At 39.7% G+C, this 14,332-nt stretch overlaps 1 protein-coding gene across 6 annotated transcripts in view; it reads right to left on the bottom strand.

The window, feature by feature from the left end:
- Positions 1 to 14,078, bottom strand: part of KHDRBS2 (KH RNA binding domain containing, signal transduction associated 2) — a 386,175-nt gene extending 372,097 nt beyond the window's left edge. For all 6 annotated transcript variants that reach the window (XM_058021284.1, XM_058021282.1, XM_058021283.1 and 3 more), the window contains exon 1: positions 13,941 to 14,078. In XM_058021284.1, the coding sequence (XP_057877267.1) occupies positions 13,941 to 14,031 (91 nt within the window). In that variant the 5' untranslated portion in view covers positions 14,032 to 14,078. The remainder of the gene's footprint in view (positions 1 to 13,940) is intronic.
- Positions 14,079 to 14,332: the final 254 nt, after the last annotated feature.

Here is a 14,332-nt window from a genome sequence, read left to right as displayed (position 1 = left end):
GCTGCCCAGCATTTCTGCACACTATTGATAAAAAGAAACAACTTTACAGTACTGCAATAGCAAAATTTTATTAGTAGGTATCCCATTCTAATCTGCTTACTCTTTGAGCAACTATGTTGTCTGTAAATCTTTCATATTCCCTTATTATTAGAAAAGGTTAATGTTCTGCTTGTGTTTTGGTTACTTTGCTCACTTGCTAATTCTTGGTTCCCCAACAACAGTGAATCAATGTAACATTGTATGTAGCCTTGCTCCTAAGGTAAGAGAAAGCAGTATATATCCTACACCAACCATGGTATCCAGACAGTCTCCAGCTGATATAAACACACTGATGAAAACTTTTTTTCTACTTAAACAAAAAAGCAAGTGACACGTAGGTTCCATTTCAAGGTAAGATCAGGTAATGTAAAAAAGAGAGTTACAAAAAAATGCGGTAAAATGACCAACACAGTTACTGGAGAAATTACCATGCAGGAAATCAAGTGCTAACAAAATAAAACATTTCAAAGGAGGCTTCTAGCTGAATGCAGACTACTGGACTGGAAATGGATGAGATGTGCTGGATTGACCACCAATGCTGTTCTATTACTGCCCTCCTCAGCTGGGCAGGGGAGAGAAAAACGCAGCAAATGGTTCCTAGGTTGAGATAAGGGAAAGGAGAGATCCTATTGCTATTTATTGATACCAGCAAAAGAGACTTGACTTGGGGAAATTAACTGAATTTATTACCAATTAAATCAGAGAAGAATAATGAGAAATAAAACCGAACCTTAAAATCATCTTCCCCTTCCAACCCCTTCCTTCCTCCCAGTCTTAACTTTTGTGGAGGGGTCCATTCAGTGCCAGTATCTCAGCCAGCAGCTGCAGTGGGAGCCCCAGGTTGAGCTCTGGGAGCCCAAGCCCAAAGCAAGAGGCTGTGACTCTGTCGCTTCTTCCTCCTCAGGGGAAGGACTCCTCACACAGCTCCCCTGCTCCAGCATGGAGTCCTTCCCATGAAAGACAGCCCTCCATGACCGTTCCTAAAATGAGTTCTTCCCACAGGCTCCAGTTCTTATTAACTGCTCCAGTGTGAGTCCCTTCCTTCTTGTAGCTTCCAATGATTATACTGCAATACACATGAAACCACCTTCTTGTTTCTGTGATCTTACTGAAACCTTGCTTTTGTCCTTAGACTTTGCTGCTGCAAAATCTTTTGCAGACTTTTATGATTGCAATTGGCCATATGAGGATCCCTCAACTTTCTCACCTGTTCTCATTCCTCTTGTAATTTATTCCAGCTACATGCTGGAATACTTCCTTCACGTTTGTACTCTTACACCAGCTTCCTTTCCAGTTACTTCAAGCCTAATTCTCTAGCTTGTCTATCTCTCTCACATTGTCTCCTCTGTTATCCCAACTTTTAGTAGCTGTTTAATGATAACTCAGGCAATGACCAATCAAGAGGTTTGAAGTTCTGTAGATTTTTTCTTTAAATAGTGCTCATTCACACAATTCAATTCACATGGACTTGCTTGCTCTTCAGGGAATTCATTCAACTGAACTCTGGTGGCTTAGACACATGCCGGCTTCCTCTGCTCAAAGATTTTTGTTTCCTAAAAAACAAACTAATAATATCCAGCCCAGCATTCTCCCTTCATTTCCTACTATCCTTCCAATCTATTATCAGTTTGCTTTGCTGCAACCATGTAAATTAATAATTCAAATATATCAGTGTGTGTTTAACCTGAAAAAACACAGGATGCTGGTTTTTAAAAAGTGCATTTGACAAGCATGCAGGTGGTTACCATTACCTCGTGCCTGGAAATACAAGAAAGACAAGTGATGAAAAGAATGAATAAGATACATGTTTTACAACTTAAAGTGTTTGACATCTGTTGAAATCAGAATAGCATGTGTGGGTACACAGAATCTAGAACAAAATCAGAAGGGGGCAGAAGTAGCTTGCTTTTTAAGAAATGCCTAGAAGATGTCATGGTTGTTCTAAGAGGTACATTAAGAACAACTGGATTATTTTGCAAAACAAAGAACAGTGCAGTCTAGACTCCATCGGGCAGGAAGGCCTTCCTATCTAGGCCAGGATGCATGGGTGTTTGGTTGGCACATTTGAAGAGAAATCAAGAACTTCTAAATAAATTAACTGAGAGAAAGGATGGAGAAATCATGGGTTCAATACTTCACTGGAAAGACCAAGGGTTACCAAAGCAAATAAACCTATTAGAGGTGGCAGTGGAAAGCTCACTCATGGATCTCTCCACAGGCAAGAGACCGACTGAACTGAAACTCTGAATGAGCAGATACGGATGGTGACACTTGGGTAGGAGGCATCTCCAGGACAGAATCCAAGGCTCAATGATGGCATTTATGTGCAACTGTGTTTTGCAGTGATCAGTTTCCTGACAAACTTACTACCACCTGTACTACCACCATACACTGATGCAGCACCTCACACCCACCTCCTATAGCTTGTAATCCAAGCAAGACAATGGCATCATATGACATAGTACAATTCACAAAAGGGAAAGCAAAAGAATTATGAAAAAGAACAATAAAAAGAAAGCAAAATAAATTAAGAACTTCAGGTGCAAGATCCTCACTACAGGGTGCAAAAGACTGAGCAAGTTACTATGCACCGGTATATATAAAGTAGTAGATACTATGACTTCCCTTCCCCCTCCCCCAGGTCCATTATGTAGCTTAAGGAACAAGCTTCCATACATCCAGTTCCTGGGGAAAAAGCACTAGAGGGCTTTTTCCAACAGGTACCATTGAGTGAGGAACCATGGAATAGATGGCACCCAGAAAAGATGGTCAGTGGTCATGGGATATTCAAGCACTTCAAATGAAGCAATACTAACAACCAAAGAAATGTATTTCAGCCTCTAAAGAAAACTTCTTTTCTTTACTAGCAGTACTTATTCCTCAAACATGTCTTCCCAGATTTTCTTAAAAAAGCACGTGCTGCATCATCCCTTAGTCTGATGTGTGTGCAATTTACCAACACCACAGGATTACTTCTGAAGTTCCACACAGAAATAATAGACTTCAACATGAGTTATACACCTCAATTCAGGCACATGAGAACAATCTCAAAATTAACTATGAACATCAATACCTATGCTTTCTAATGACTGGTTGCTTGTAAAGTTGCAGTAAACAGCTAAAAGATATCCCTTTAGAAATGAACACAAATGGACATCAAAGACTTGACTTTTTCTCCCCTGCAGTTGTCAAGTATTTTTCTTAGTGATAGCAATAATGTTATGATAGCTGAGATTAGCTGGCACCTGAAAACTCCTTTTTAAAGGTCTCCAATAAATTGGTACTGTAAAATGGCACTATTTTTCTTTCAAAATAACTCTTACAGTAAGATCATTTTCTCAGCAGTAGAGACTTGCCTCTGGACCAAACGTCCCTTCCCAGCCCATGGACCTCAGGCTGTAAGCATTTCAATCATGAGAGATGGGGAAGTTATAGAATTCAGAAGTCACAAGCTTATGGCCTTTACACTACTCAGTATTCAAATGAGGGACAAAACTCCTGAGGGCCTTTTGTCAGCCAGATGAAAAAGCACCCTATAGACTACTATAGGCAATTGAGATGTCTCACAGGTTATGAGACAGTTTTACTTTAATTCACTCACTTATCCAAGGAAAGAAATGGATAGTGAGTTGCTGTCTGGACTGAAAGCTCCTAGGACAAACACAGGGCCACACTGAAATTTGTAATGATCGAAATTATACCCTCCAATACTGAATGAATGTACCAAGATGGTGCTAAAAAAGTATCCAAAACTTCATGTCTTGGCAAGTGATCAGCTCAAAAACACTTTAGTCATTCAAAACTTAAAATCACTTTGATAGCAATACCAGCAGCATGCACAAAGTGAAGCTGAAGGCTGAAGCAATACAATGCAGATAATCTCCACAGATGCAGAGTTCAGAGAACTTGCTTTTACTAACCAATATTGTGTTATTTAGCAAAACTTTTTAAGTTATAAACCATAATAGAAGAATTTTCCAATGTAGGGATAGGATAATACTATTAATACTATTTTTTAAGCTTTGAGAAAGGTTTTGATGTTGTCCTCTGCCTGTACCTGTTGGCAGAAATCCCAGAAGCTACCTGTGCAATAGAATTAGGTGTCAAGAATGTATTTTTGGAATGCACTGAAAAAATGTGTCATTTTAAATTTAGCAGCAAAAAGAAAAAACTTGCCCCAAATCCCTAACTTACTTCCTCTCATTCACACATCCATTAAACACAAAATACTGAATATTACGTGAGGACTTCTGGAACCTTTTAGTTAAGTTTTATTCAGAAAAAAAATGGATAGATAAAAGTAGTAAAATAAACATTTGAAAATGCTGTTGGTCTATTTAAAAAATTAAATGAAATTCAATTCTTTCTGAAAAGCTTCTGTTAAGAATTACATTGTTTTGATACTGTTGTACTGCATGCCTTCAGAGGGACTCCATAGGTGTCTGCCACCCCTACATGCACTAAATTATCGAGTAAATAAACACAACAATCTATGTTACAGTTAATTCTCCCTGTTTTAGACTGAACAGCAAGTGAGATCTTCCATGTTAGTAATATTTACAATTCATAGCAGCTTCTAATTATTTTCTGTTTGCCTCCAAATCAGGACATCTTAAGTGTTTAAATGGATGCAGAATCACATCAAGTTCCTGCTTTGTGTCAAAACCAAGCTGCTCCATTTCCACTTTATGCTGAAAACATCTCCCACTTCCGCCACAAGAAGCACTTGGAAAGCTTACAGTACAAACATTCCTTTAAAAAGGCATTATATCAAAATATTTCTAGCAAAAACTTAGTCCTCTCTTCCCCCTTGCATCTGACATATCATTCCAGATTATTCACACACTTTGGAGCAGCAAGAAGACTTTTTGTGCTGAACAGATGGTTTGTGTATTCTAGCAAGCTGGTACTGCACGAACATCTTTTTGTCATGCACAACTCAACATAAACTACTGTATTTCCAGGTTACCTCCCAGTTTAGTCTTCAGAAAAAGAAGAGCAATAAAATAGGTAGCATGGACACTTGTTTTCCCACATTCACTGCTGACCTTGGACCCCTTTGACACAGGTGAGTAAAATCCTTCTTCACAGACTTATGCACAACCTGATCTGTTGGTGTTCACAGTAAACCATCTGCAGCAAGAACAAACCAATCACTCCTCTAACAGCAGCAACAGCATCTGCACACCCCCTAAAACACCAAAGAGAATCAGGGCATTCTGCAATGTTGTATTTACAAAGACAGAATGATCTTTTTAAACAGGAGTGTAGGATCGGGACAAGCAGTCCATGCAATATATGAACTGGGTGTGGCAGATTACCCACCAATGGCTCTTGAGCACAAATAAATTGATAAAATTCATTTATTTATTTGGATCTACATGGACGAGGAGGATGTTATTTCAAATTTTACAATGAGTTAAATCCTGCCACCTTGCATACAAGTATTTGTGAAATAATTGCCAATCTGTACCCATGCAAAAGACAAAGCTATTAGAAAGTTCTACAGCCCTATGGAGACACCAGGATAATAAGCATCATTTACCAAAACTAACTCTGCATTTTCCTGTTGAACAGCTGTGTGAAGACAGGAAGGAGAAAGGTCTCCTGGAATTTATTTCATCAGTTCTTAGTCTGCCCCTCAAAGAACAAAATAAGAGACAGTAAGTCACTTAAATTTGGTGCTGATCCTTTCAGAAGAACTGGAGAAAAATCAGTTTAGGTTAAAATGGGAAAGTCAAGGAAACAGCACCATGGCCGCAGCAAATCAGCGGAGTTCTAAGTATTTAGGAAGAACAATGTCTCACTCTTTGCCCAGCTAGAGCTCACATTCTGACCTCAGAGCAACCCCTGACAACACCAAAATGTTCTTTCCACAATCTCAAAAAAGACAAAATGCAACAAACAAGTTTGCTTAGAAATATTTAGAAAAATCAGCAATATGAGCCTACATTAGCAGAAACACTGAGACAAAAATGTGCACAGGGAGAGGAAGTTAACTCAATTTTTCAATATTGAAAAGCCATTTTAAAACACGCACACGGTCCCTGATTTGATGACAAGCTCTCTAACTTCAAGTATATGAAAGAGAGCTTTGAAACATATACTTAAATCCCAGGGAACAATAAACTACAGGATTTGTTTTCTTTCTCCAGTGCTCAAACCTCTTAGGAAATGGAAAACTGTTTTTCCTTGATTTGCAGTGCTGCTCTTCAGAAGTTGACTGATTATGAGTCAAGGGCTTTGACCCCTACTTTTGCTTTTGCTGAAGACACACCTGCCTTTACCAGTTAGCAAAGCCAAAATGCTTCTAACTACAAAACAAATAAACATTCTGTTCTAGATCTAAAGCAGAGCAAAGAGGGATGCATGTTTTGATAAATCCACAGACTAGCACATAGTATTATTTTTACTAATAGTTACATTGATTGCCAGAATTTGAAGTGTTATATGAATCAAAAGCTTTTGACTTTTTTCTACATCTGTCAGTGTAACCCTTACAAGAAGGGACAGATGCTAGAATAACTGATGAACACTTCAGCAGGTGCAGAGAAATTCCAGAACAGCAGTGACCTGCCCTGTGTCTTTCAGCCTTTGCATCATGCTAACCCAAGGACAATAAACAGGAATGCCCAGCGCAAGCAGAGCATTTGACGATTTTGAGATGTCTTTGGTTATATCATATGCAGCCATATGTGACCCTCAAAACTCTGTACCATCTTAATTCAGCGTGGATGATCTTCAAAACCGCCATATTAGCATTATTAGAAGTTTCACTTGATAATTTTTACAGTATTCAAACTAAAAAAAAATTCCCTTTCAACAGGAAAGGCTGTGAAATTAGGAACACGCATACATTATTTCAGGATGTTTTTTTTTTGAGGGGAGTGGGGGAGTTGGAAGTTTTTAATCTGCTGGAAGTCTTAAATAATTCTTCTAGTTTTTATTAGTTTCAGCCCTTTTTAGGATAAGGAAATAGCTGTACTCATTTCCAGCAGGACCCTAATTAAAATATGACAGGATTTACAGAGGACTGTAATAACCAGGATTATTTCTGCTTGCAAATTTTAAAAAGAGTAATTTTGTACCAAAAGTAATAAGAATACCACACATTTCTTATGAAGGTCTTTTCATGTCGAAGTCTCAAAGATTAGAATGAGATTCAGCATCAGTCTACATCTCACAGATGGGAGTTTTAGAACACAGTCACTGAAGATACGTAGCACAAGCCAAGACTCCGTGCACTATGCACATCGGATCTTTACACGAGTTTTAAGGTTTTCCATTTTTCTGGTCAGACTGCACAATCTTATTTGCTTATGCAGCCAAAGATTAAACTGCAGCATCAGTAAAGTTCTACACTTGAAACACTTGATTTTAAAAACTATCTGCTTCCTTGCTTATTCTGATGTAGTGCAGTGATACCCATCCAAGGACTGAAAAATGCAAGGTGAAGAAAATATGAATGCATACCTTCACAATGCTTAGCAGAGTCCACCTGCAAAACTGATTTTTTTTTCTATTGTGAATGCTTTCTTAACACCTCAAATCCCTGATGAAAACACTCCTCTTATTATTTATTCTCAAAATGTTTTAAAGACAGTTGTATATTCTAAGATCAGCTGTGACAACACTGAATTTTCCTCCACATTCAGGAATTTGTTGGAGAAAAGAAATTTAATTGAGACAGTTAAAAACAGCTTATTTTTGAAAAAGCACTCTAACCCCAAACTGAGGCACCAGGTGACTGCAGTGACCCTGCCAATCCAGAAAACAACTATTCCATAAAAGCAGCATGTGTGGCCTACAGTACAGCTACAAGGCACAGAAAGGTGAAACATATTCCCATTTTAATAAACCTTGGAGAAGAACTACCAAACAGCAGCGACATTTATAAAATAAGGCCCAGGACATCTCATAGTTTGAGCCTGAGACCTGTGTCCTTGTGCCATGGAGGAACTGCTTCACTCTCATGGCACTGCTCGGGTGGGTCAGGCAGATGTTTCGCCTTTATTGGAAGGCTCATGCACAGATCACTGCTGATCATGTCAGAGTTTATAGAACACTAATTAGCCCAGCATGCTCCAGCACATCTCAGTGCCAGTATGCATTGTCTGCACACTGCCTACATGAGAAAAGCATACATCCAGTGAAGAAGAACTGGATGTATCTGTTGGACCCAACTAGCCCTTTCCCAGAAGTTTCCAGGATATGAAGCTCTGTTTTGGCATGTGGAGCCCAATCATGCCACCTCCTGGTTAGGAATGGCCACTCTATTCTACACATTACACAGGTGTTCAGTGCTTAGGAAATTAACAGTTGACAGGAATGTTTTACTCGGCTGTCCAGGTATCCTGCCTTCTCTTGGTACTGACTGCAAATATTAACAAGTCTCCAAAATCCTGAACTTTAAAATGCTTACTTCAGGGTATAGAGGAAGAGAGATGGACAGTTACAGCAGTTGCACTCTGAATGTACACACCAAGGAGACTAAATATGACATAAATTTACTAAAAAATTCCCTGGACAAGTGAAAAATATTCTCCTTCAAAGAAAATATTCACGTTGCCAAAAAACTAGTACTTTGTTAATGAGGCTCTGTGCATCCAAATAAACCTCAGCAAATACCTTTGACCTTCCCTTAAACAGTTGGTACTAAATTCTGCTATTTGCACTAAATTGCACCTTTAGCAGCCCCACTCATTCAAACAGCACTATTTAAAGAGCAAAGCACCTTTTATTTTAAACCAGGGTATCAGAATCTAATCTTCAATTACGGCATTCGTATTGTTGCCTCTTTGCAAAACAATTTACTGTGTTTCAAAGTACATGTTTTCTAAGATCACAGATCAAATGGTCCTAAGCGGCTTCAGATGTCTGAAATAATTTTGTTATTTCTATTTTTTAAATCACATCTATAATTTCTTTTTTCTCTCCTCTGAAGCAAGAATGCCTTTTATGAACAAGAAGCTGGGGTCAATATAAACATAACATTTGCTTTGTTAGACTCATTCTAACATTTTATAATGTTTTTTTTTTTCCATAAATCTGGTAATCACTTGGGATTCATCTGCATTACATTCTGCAGGGCAAAAGCATGTCCTATTGGCTATACCAGGCAATAGATCATATTTGTATCACAAGGACTGCCTGATAGCCCATTAATGGCAACAGAAAAATTCCCATTAACTTTAGTCAGCTTTGAACCAAGTCTGTAATGCCTAGCACATCACTACTTTATAAAAATCCTAAGTATCTTGTATTCATCTAGAGTTTGCACTTTCTCTTGAAAAGGCTCCAAATGATCAATACAAATCTAGTTTCTAATGAAACCAAGGTACCTAAAATACACGCTCTGAATATTAGCATGTTTCCTGAGCCAATCTACTGGGAATTTACAGTGCATTTCTTGAGACAGCAAAGCAAACAATGATTAATACCAACTATTTTGTGAATACAGATTTCTTCTCACCTGATGTAAATATCAGGAATAAAAGAAACAATAAGCAGAACAGTGACCACTCACAGATTAATATTATTATATGAATTTACATTTACATTAATCTTATTTTAGTCGAAAGGCTTGTTGACACAAGTGAACTCATAAATTTGCAAGCATATTTTCACAAGTAGTTTTCAATGAAAAAAGTTATAAAAATTAAAAAGTATCAGAGGCCTGGTTTTATTAAGTCATAAGCCTTTCACATCTAGGGTTAAGGATATGATTGTCACATTCTGTATTTGCAAGACAAATAATTTGCATACAACAACCTATTATTATCCCAGGTTTTTAACAGAAACACACACTCCTGAACTAAAGCTGCATTTCTACATGAAAAGAAAAACAATCTCCAACAGTCCAAAGAAATCCCAAACCTACAGATGACAGTGTATTAGAGGAAATCCTGAATATAAGACAAAATAAACTTGTATTATGCCAACAGTTTTCTACTAGCTGGAACTACTACTGCAGGCTTGTATGAGAGACCCTACTAATGCTCAGTGTAAAGGCAAAAGTTTTGAATAAGCGTGGCCTGTCCTACAAGAAGCCTGTATGTGGATGATAGCTGAGCTATATCAGCCTAATTTACACAACTTGGAGGCTTAACAAACTCTGCTGTGCCACATGGAATGATCTAGGGACTTAACTCAAGATTAAAGTTAAAGGCCTGATTCTCATTGCCTTCAGAATGCCAGCTGAAATTCTGAGGTCAATTGCACTGTCATTATAAGAGAGAGAAATTAGCTACCTCATTACCCTAGTAATGCTGATATTTCCATGGGGAGAGATGCTCTTCCTTTGGCCAGCTCTTTCCAATAGGTCTTTTTCTTTTATCTTTATATTACAAAACACAGAGCTGGTAACAAAACACTAAGCAAGATATTCCAAAGCTGCTTACATATAAATAAAGACATACACACATATATATACACATACATATATTTAATTTGCTTGACCCCAAAAAGTACACAGACAATTAGCTGACATTTTAGCCTATTAAATGGAATCTGACATAAAACTGGTTTTGAACTATCCAACTGGTTGTATCTTTTTGTCATCCACACCTTCACAGCTAAAGTGACACATTTATTTTTATACTCATAACCACAGACATCTTACACAAAGCAATAAATATTTACAATCATACAAAAGTAACACATATAAGGAGCTGGCAGCTTCCATGGCAGGGAGCAGCACTAGAACAGAGAGGCTCTCCATTCTCTCTGGAGCTCTGGACTGTGCTGCAGTATAAGCACAAGCTGGGTAAAAAAGGTGCTGCTCAAGAACATGCTCTTCACTTTTGACATTTTTTTTAATCTAACCAAGCATTACTTGACCTCATACATTTATCAGGACATCTCCTGACTAAAAGCAGAATAATCGCACCTGAGAAAATAACTACTGTTAACAAGTATACAGTAAAATAATTTAAAGCTATACATGAAACAGGGACACTCTTCCAGCTCCTAGAACAGCCTAGTACACAAAACAGTTCACTTGATACAGAAAAGCCCTTTCCAGTAGATGGAGATTAGCCTATTCTTTAGAGTTCAACTACCTATTACAATTAAAAGGCTTTTAATTTTCTTTACGGAATGGATTATATTCTCACAATACATATGTTCAATGCAGATTGCTAAAGTCTGAAAAAACTTTGGCTGAGGCAAATATCACCAGCCACTCTCAAGTTCCTCTAGTGGATGACTTACCAATGACTTTTCAATTGTTAACAGTGCAACAGTCATGTAGGACCTACTTCTACATGAAACAGGTTATGACCCATGGGGAAATCAAGCATCTCCTGATTAAGGCACTAAATTGGACATTTAGAGACTTAGGTTCATTGTCAAAATCCAGAGCAGATTCCCACAGTGGTTTTTAAAGAAATCAGGTTTTGCTTCCACTCCTTGTATTTAAACAGCACTTGTACGTTTTTCTTCACCTTTCTTTGTGTTGTTTGGTAAATATGCAAATACTCTGCCAAAGGAAATGTCCCTTTTCTGGGGATTTCAACAGATCCAGGTCAGGACTAAAGTAAGTGATTTCTAGTTATCTCTTAATAGTGAGGGATAAATAGCTACCGTTTCAAGTATGCATCTGACACAGGTCAACCTGAAGGACACAGACCTACATGCTGAAAACATAAGTAATATGTTGGTTTTAATATTGGTTAAGTACACCAAAACACACAAAAAACCACGCAACAGAATCCAACAAACAAAAAAAATATTGGGGAAAAAATGGGCAGTCTTATCTTTACAAGTAAATCCACTGTTGCAAATCAGAAGCATTTTTCTGGAATACTTATTGCTTGTGTGCCCTTCTGCGGTTTCTCACAGCAACACAACTGTTCTCAACCCCAGGTTTCAGCAGCCAACATGAAACAACACAGCACTGCCAAGTCAGAGTGAATGCTTGAGGCTCTGAGCTCCACAGCAAATCTACACTTAAGCATTTGACACAAAATGTACTGGCAACCAAAAATGCTTAGGACGCCACAAACAGAACACCTGGCTGGCATCATTATGGACGCAGCTGATTGCACATTACGTTCTAAAGAACAGAAATCCAGAGTCTGGAAACAATGTTTTATCATGAATATAACCTAAGAATTATTCACTACTACAGAGATCCTTGAAGGTTCCCATTTTCTTCTGGCACCAAAAAAAGAAAATTCTGCCCATTTGATAAATTTCCTTTGTATTTATACCCGGCAGCAACCAGTGCATTAATTGTAGTTTTCTTTAAGTAGTAACATTCTAACCATGGTTGTGTTTTAACAGTCATCATACATTAGACTGTAAAACAAATCTCTAGAAAGCTTGACAGATGGTGTTTTGAAGGATAATGCCAGGTACCTGGTGTGAACCTGACATTAGCATTCTCTCAGACAACTCACCTTCATCTCTTATAAAATCTAGTGAAATAATGCATAATCCTACTTATGATAAAAAGGAATGAGAAAACCGTTCATTTACTCAATCCCACAGCTGCTCAAAACGCAACTTCTGCACGAACTTGATACCTACAAAAACCAATTTTATTTTCCTTTTTTTTTACTTTTCTTTGCCTACTTTCAGTTTTGTCCTTCCTGCATTTTCCTCCTTTCCCAGACACACACACACACTCTCAGTGGATACTTCCCCCCTCTGGGAAAAGATCGAACTGCAAGGCTCAAAAAATATATTCCTCTAAGAAATAAGGACTTTGTTTACAGTATGATTATTAAAATAACAACTGTAAAAAGCAGCATGGCTGCCTCCTTAGCAGCAAGGCAGCTATGACAAAAGAGTACTAAATGGCTCTGTGTTCATACTGAAATTCAGTATGAATTTCAAAGCTATCAAACAGAAGCACTCCAACAAAACCTGGACTCAATATCTTCATTCACAATCAATAGAACATACATTAAGGAAAGACAATATAAAAACTGCTGACAGAGGAAAAACACTTACTGCTTAGCATGGTAAATCTGAATTAGATATGATTTTCTTTAAGTCATAAACGGAACTTGGGAAATTATTTGCCACCTCTGAATGTGAGTTTATTGGAATGCGTGATTTTCAAGGGTCTGACCATACACTGCTTTGCTTTAATCTCATTTAAGAGCTTGATAGGTTATCTTGATTTATGCATCATTCTTTACTACTTCTTTTCAACATTAGGTTCCAAGTTTAACAGGGTTTTTTAAAAAGACTATTAAAAATCTAAGAATGAAAACATGTATAAGAGGAACTTAATGAATTATACTTTGGCAAAAGTTGAAACTCCATACCACGAGGTCTTCACTCAACCACTATATTGAACAGTTATTAAAAGAGAGACTAAATCATAAACTTTTTTAAGAACCTCTAGCTCAGGTCGAACTAAAAGTGTACTCCAACTAAAGCAAGGAAAGCAGGGCGAATTACAGTGAGCAACCAAATGTTATAACCAGTGTATTCTGATCTCCGCACAAAACCAAGAGGAAATCATCATGTCCTGGATGAAACTGTCATGAAATTGATAAGCCATATCCAATCAATGTCTGACATCGCGCAGCCGACCATAACAGCGCCGCATTAACGGCATAATAGTATTACCATAAAAACCTTATTACTTCAGCGTGGAAAACAGGGCGCAACGAGTGTAATGAAACGCCAGCATCTGTCTTTGTGTAGTGAGCCCGGGAGCGCTTCCCGCAGAGCGGACCCAGCCGCGGCAGAGCCGGCGCACGGCGGGCGGGGAGCGGGGCACTCTGTGCCGCTGCCGAGCCCCGAACCGCCGCCGCCCCGAGCCCCCGCGCGGCCGGGTCCCGCCCGCCCCCAAACCCCATTTCGCTCCGCGTCCATCGGCCGCGGCCGCCGAATGCTGACCGCGAGGAGCGCCCCGGCCGGGGGAGCGCGCAGCGGAGCCTCACCGTCTTCCAGGAGGCGCATGGCGTGAACAAAGCAGGGATCCAGGCTGTCCTTCTCGGCCATCAGCTCGGGCAGGTACTTGTCCTGCTCCATGGCCGCGGGCACGCCGGGCGGGCTGCGCGGGGTGCCGGGCTCGCCGCTCCGCGCCCTCGGCCGCCCGCTCGCCGCTGGCCGCGCCGGGGCCGCCCCTCAGGTGCCGCCGCCCCTCCCGCGGCGCGCGCTGCCCCGGCCCCGCCTCCGCCTTCCCCTCGCGCCGCGCGGGGCGGGCACGTGCGCGGGTCGCCGCGCGCCGCCGCTCGCGCGCCTTCGCCCCCGCGCCTCCTCCTCCCGCCACTGAGCGAGCCGCGGCCACACGCGGCCTTAAATAGGGAGGCGGAGCCAGCCGGGCCCCGCC

Source organism: Melospiza georgiana, chromosome 3 (assembly GCF_028018845.1).
Source record: "Melospiza georgiana isolate bMelGeo1 chromosome 3, bMelGeo1.pri, whole genome shotgun sequence".
In the NCBI taxonomy this organism is placed as follows: domain Eukaryota; kingdom Metazoa; phylum Chordata; class Aves; order Passeriformes; family Passerellidae; genus Melospiza; species Melospiza georgiana.
This window is presented reverse-complemented; position numbering and strand designations above follow the sequence as displayed.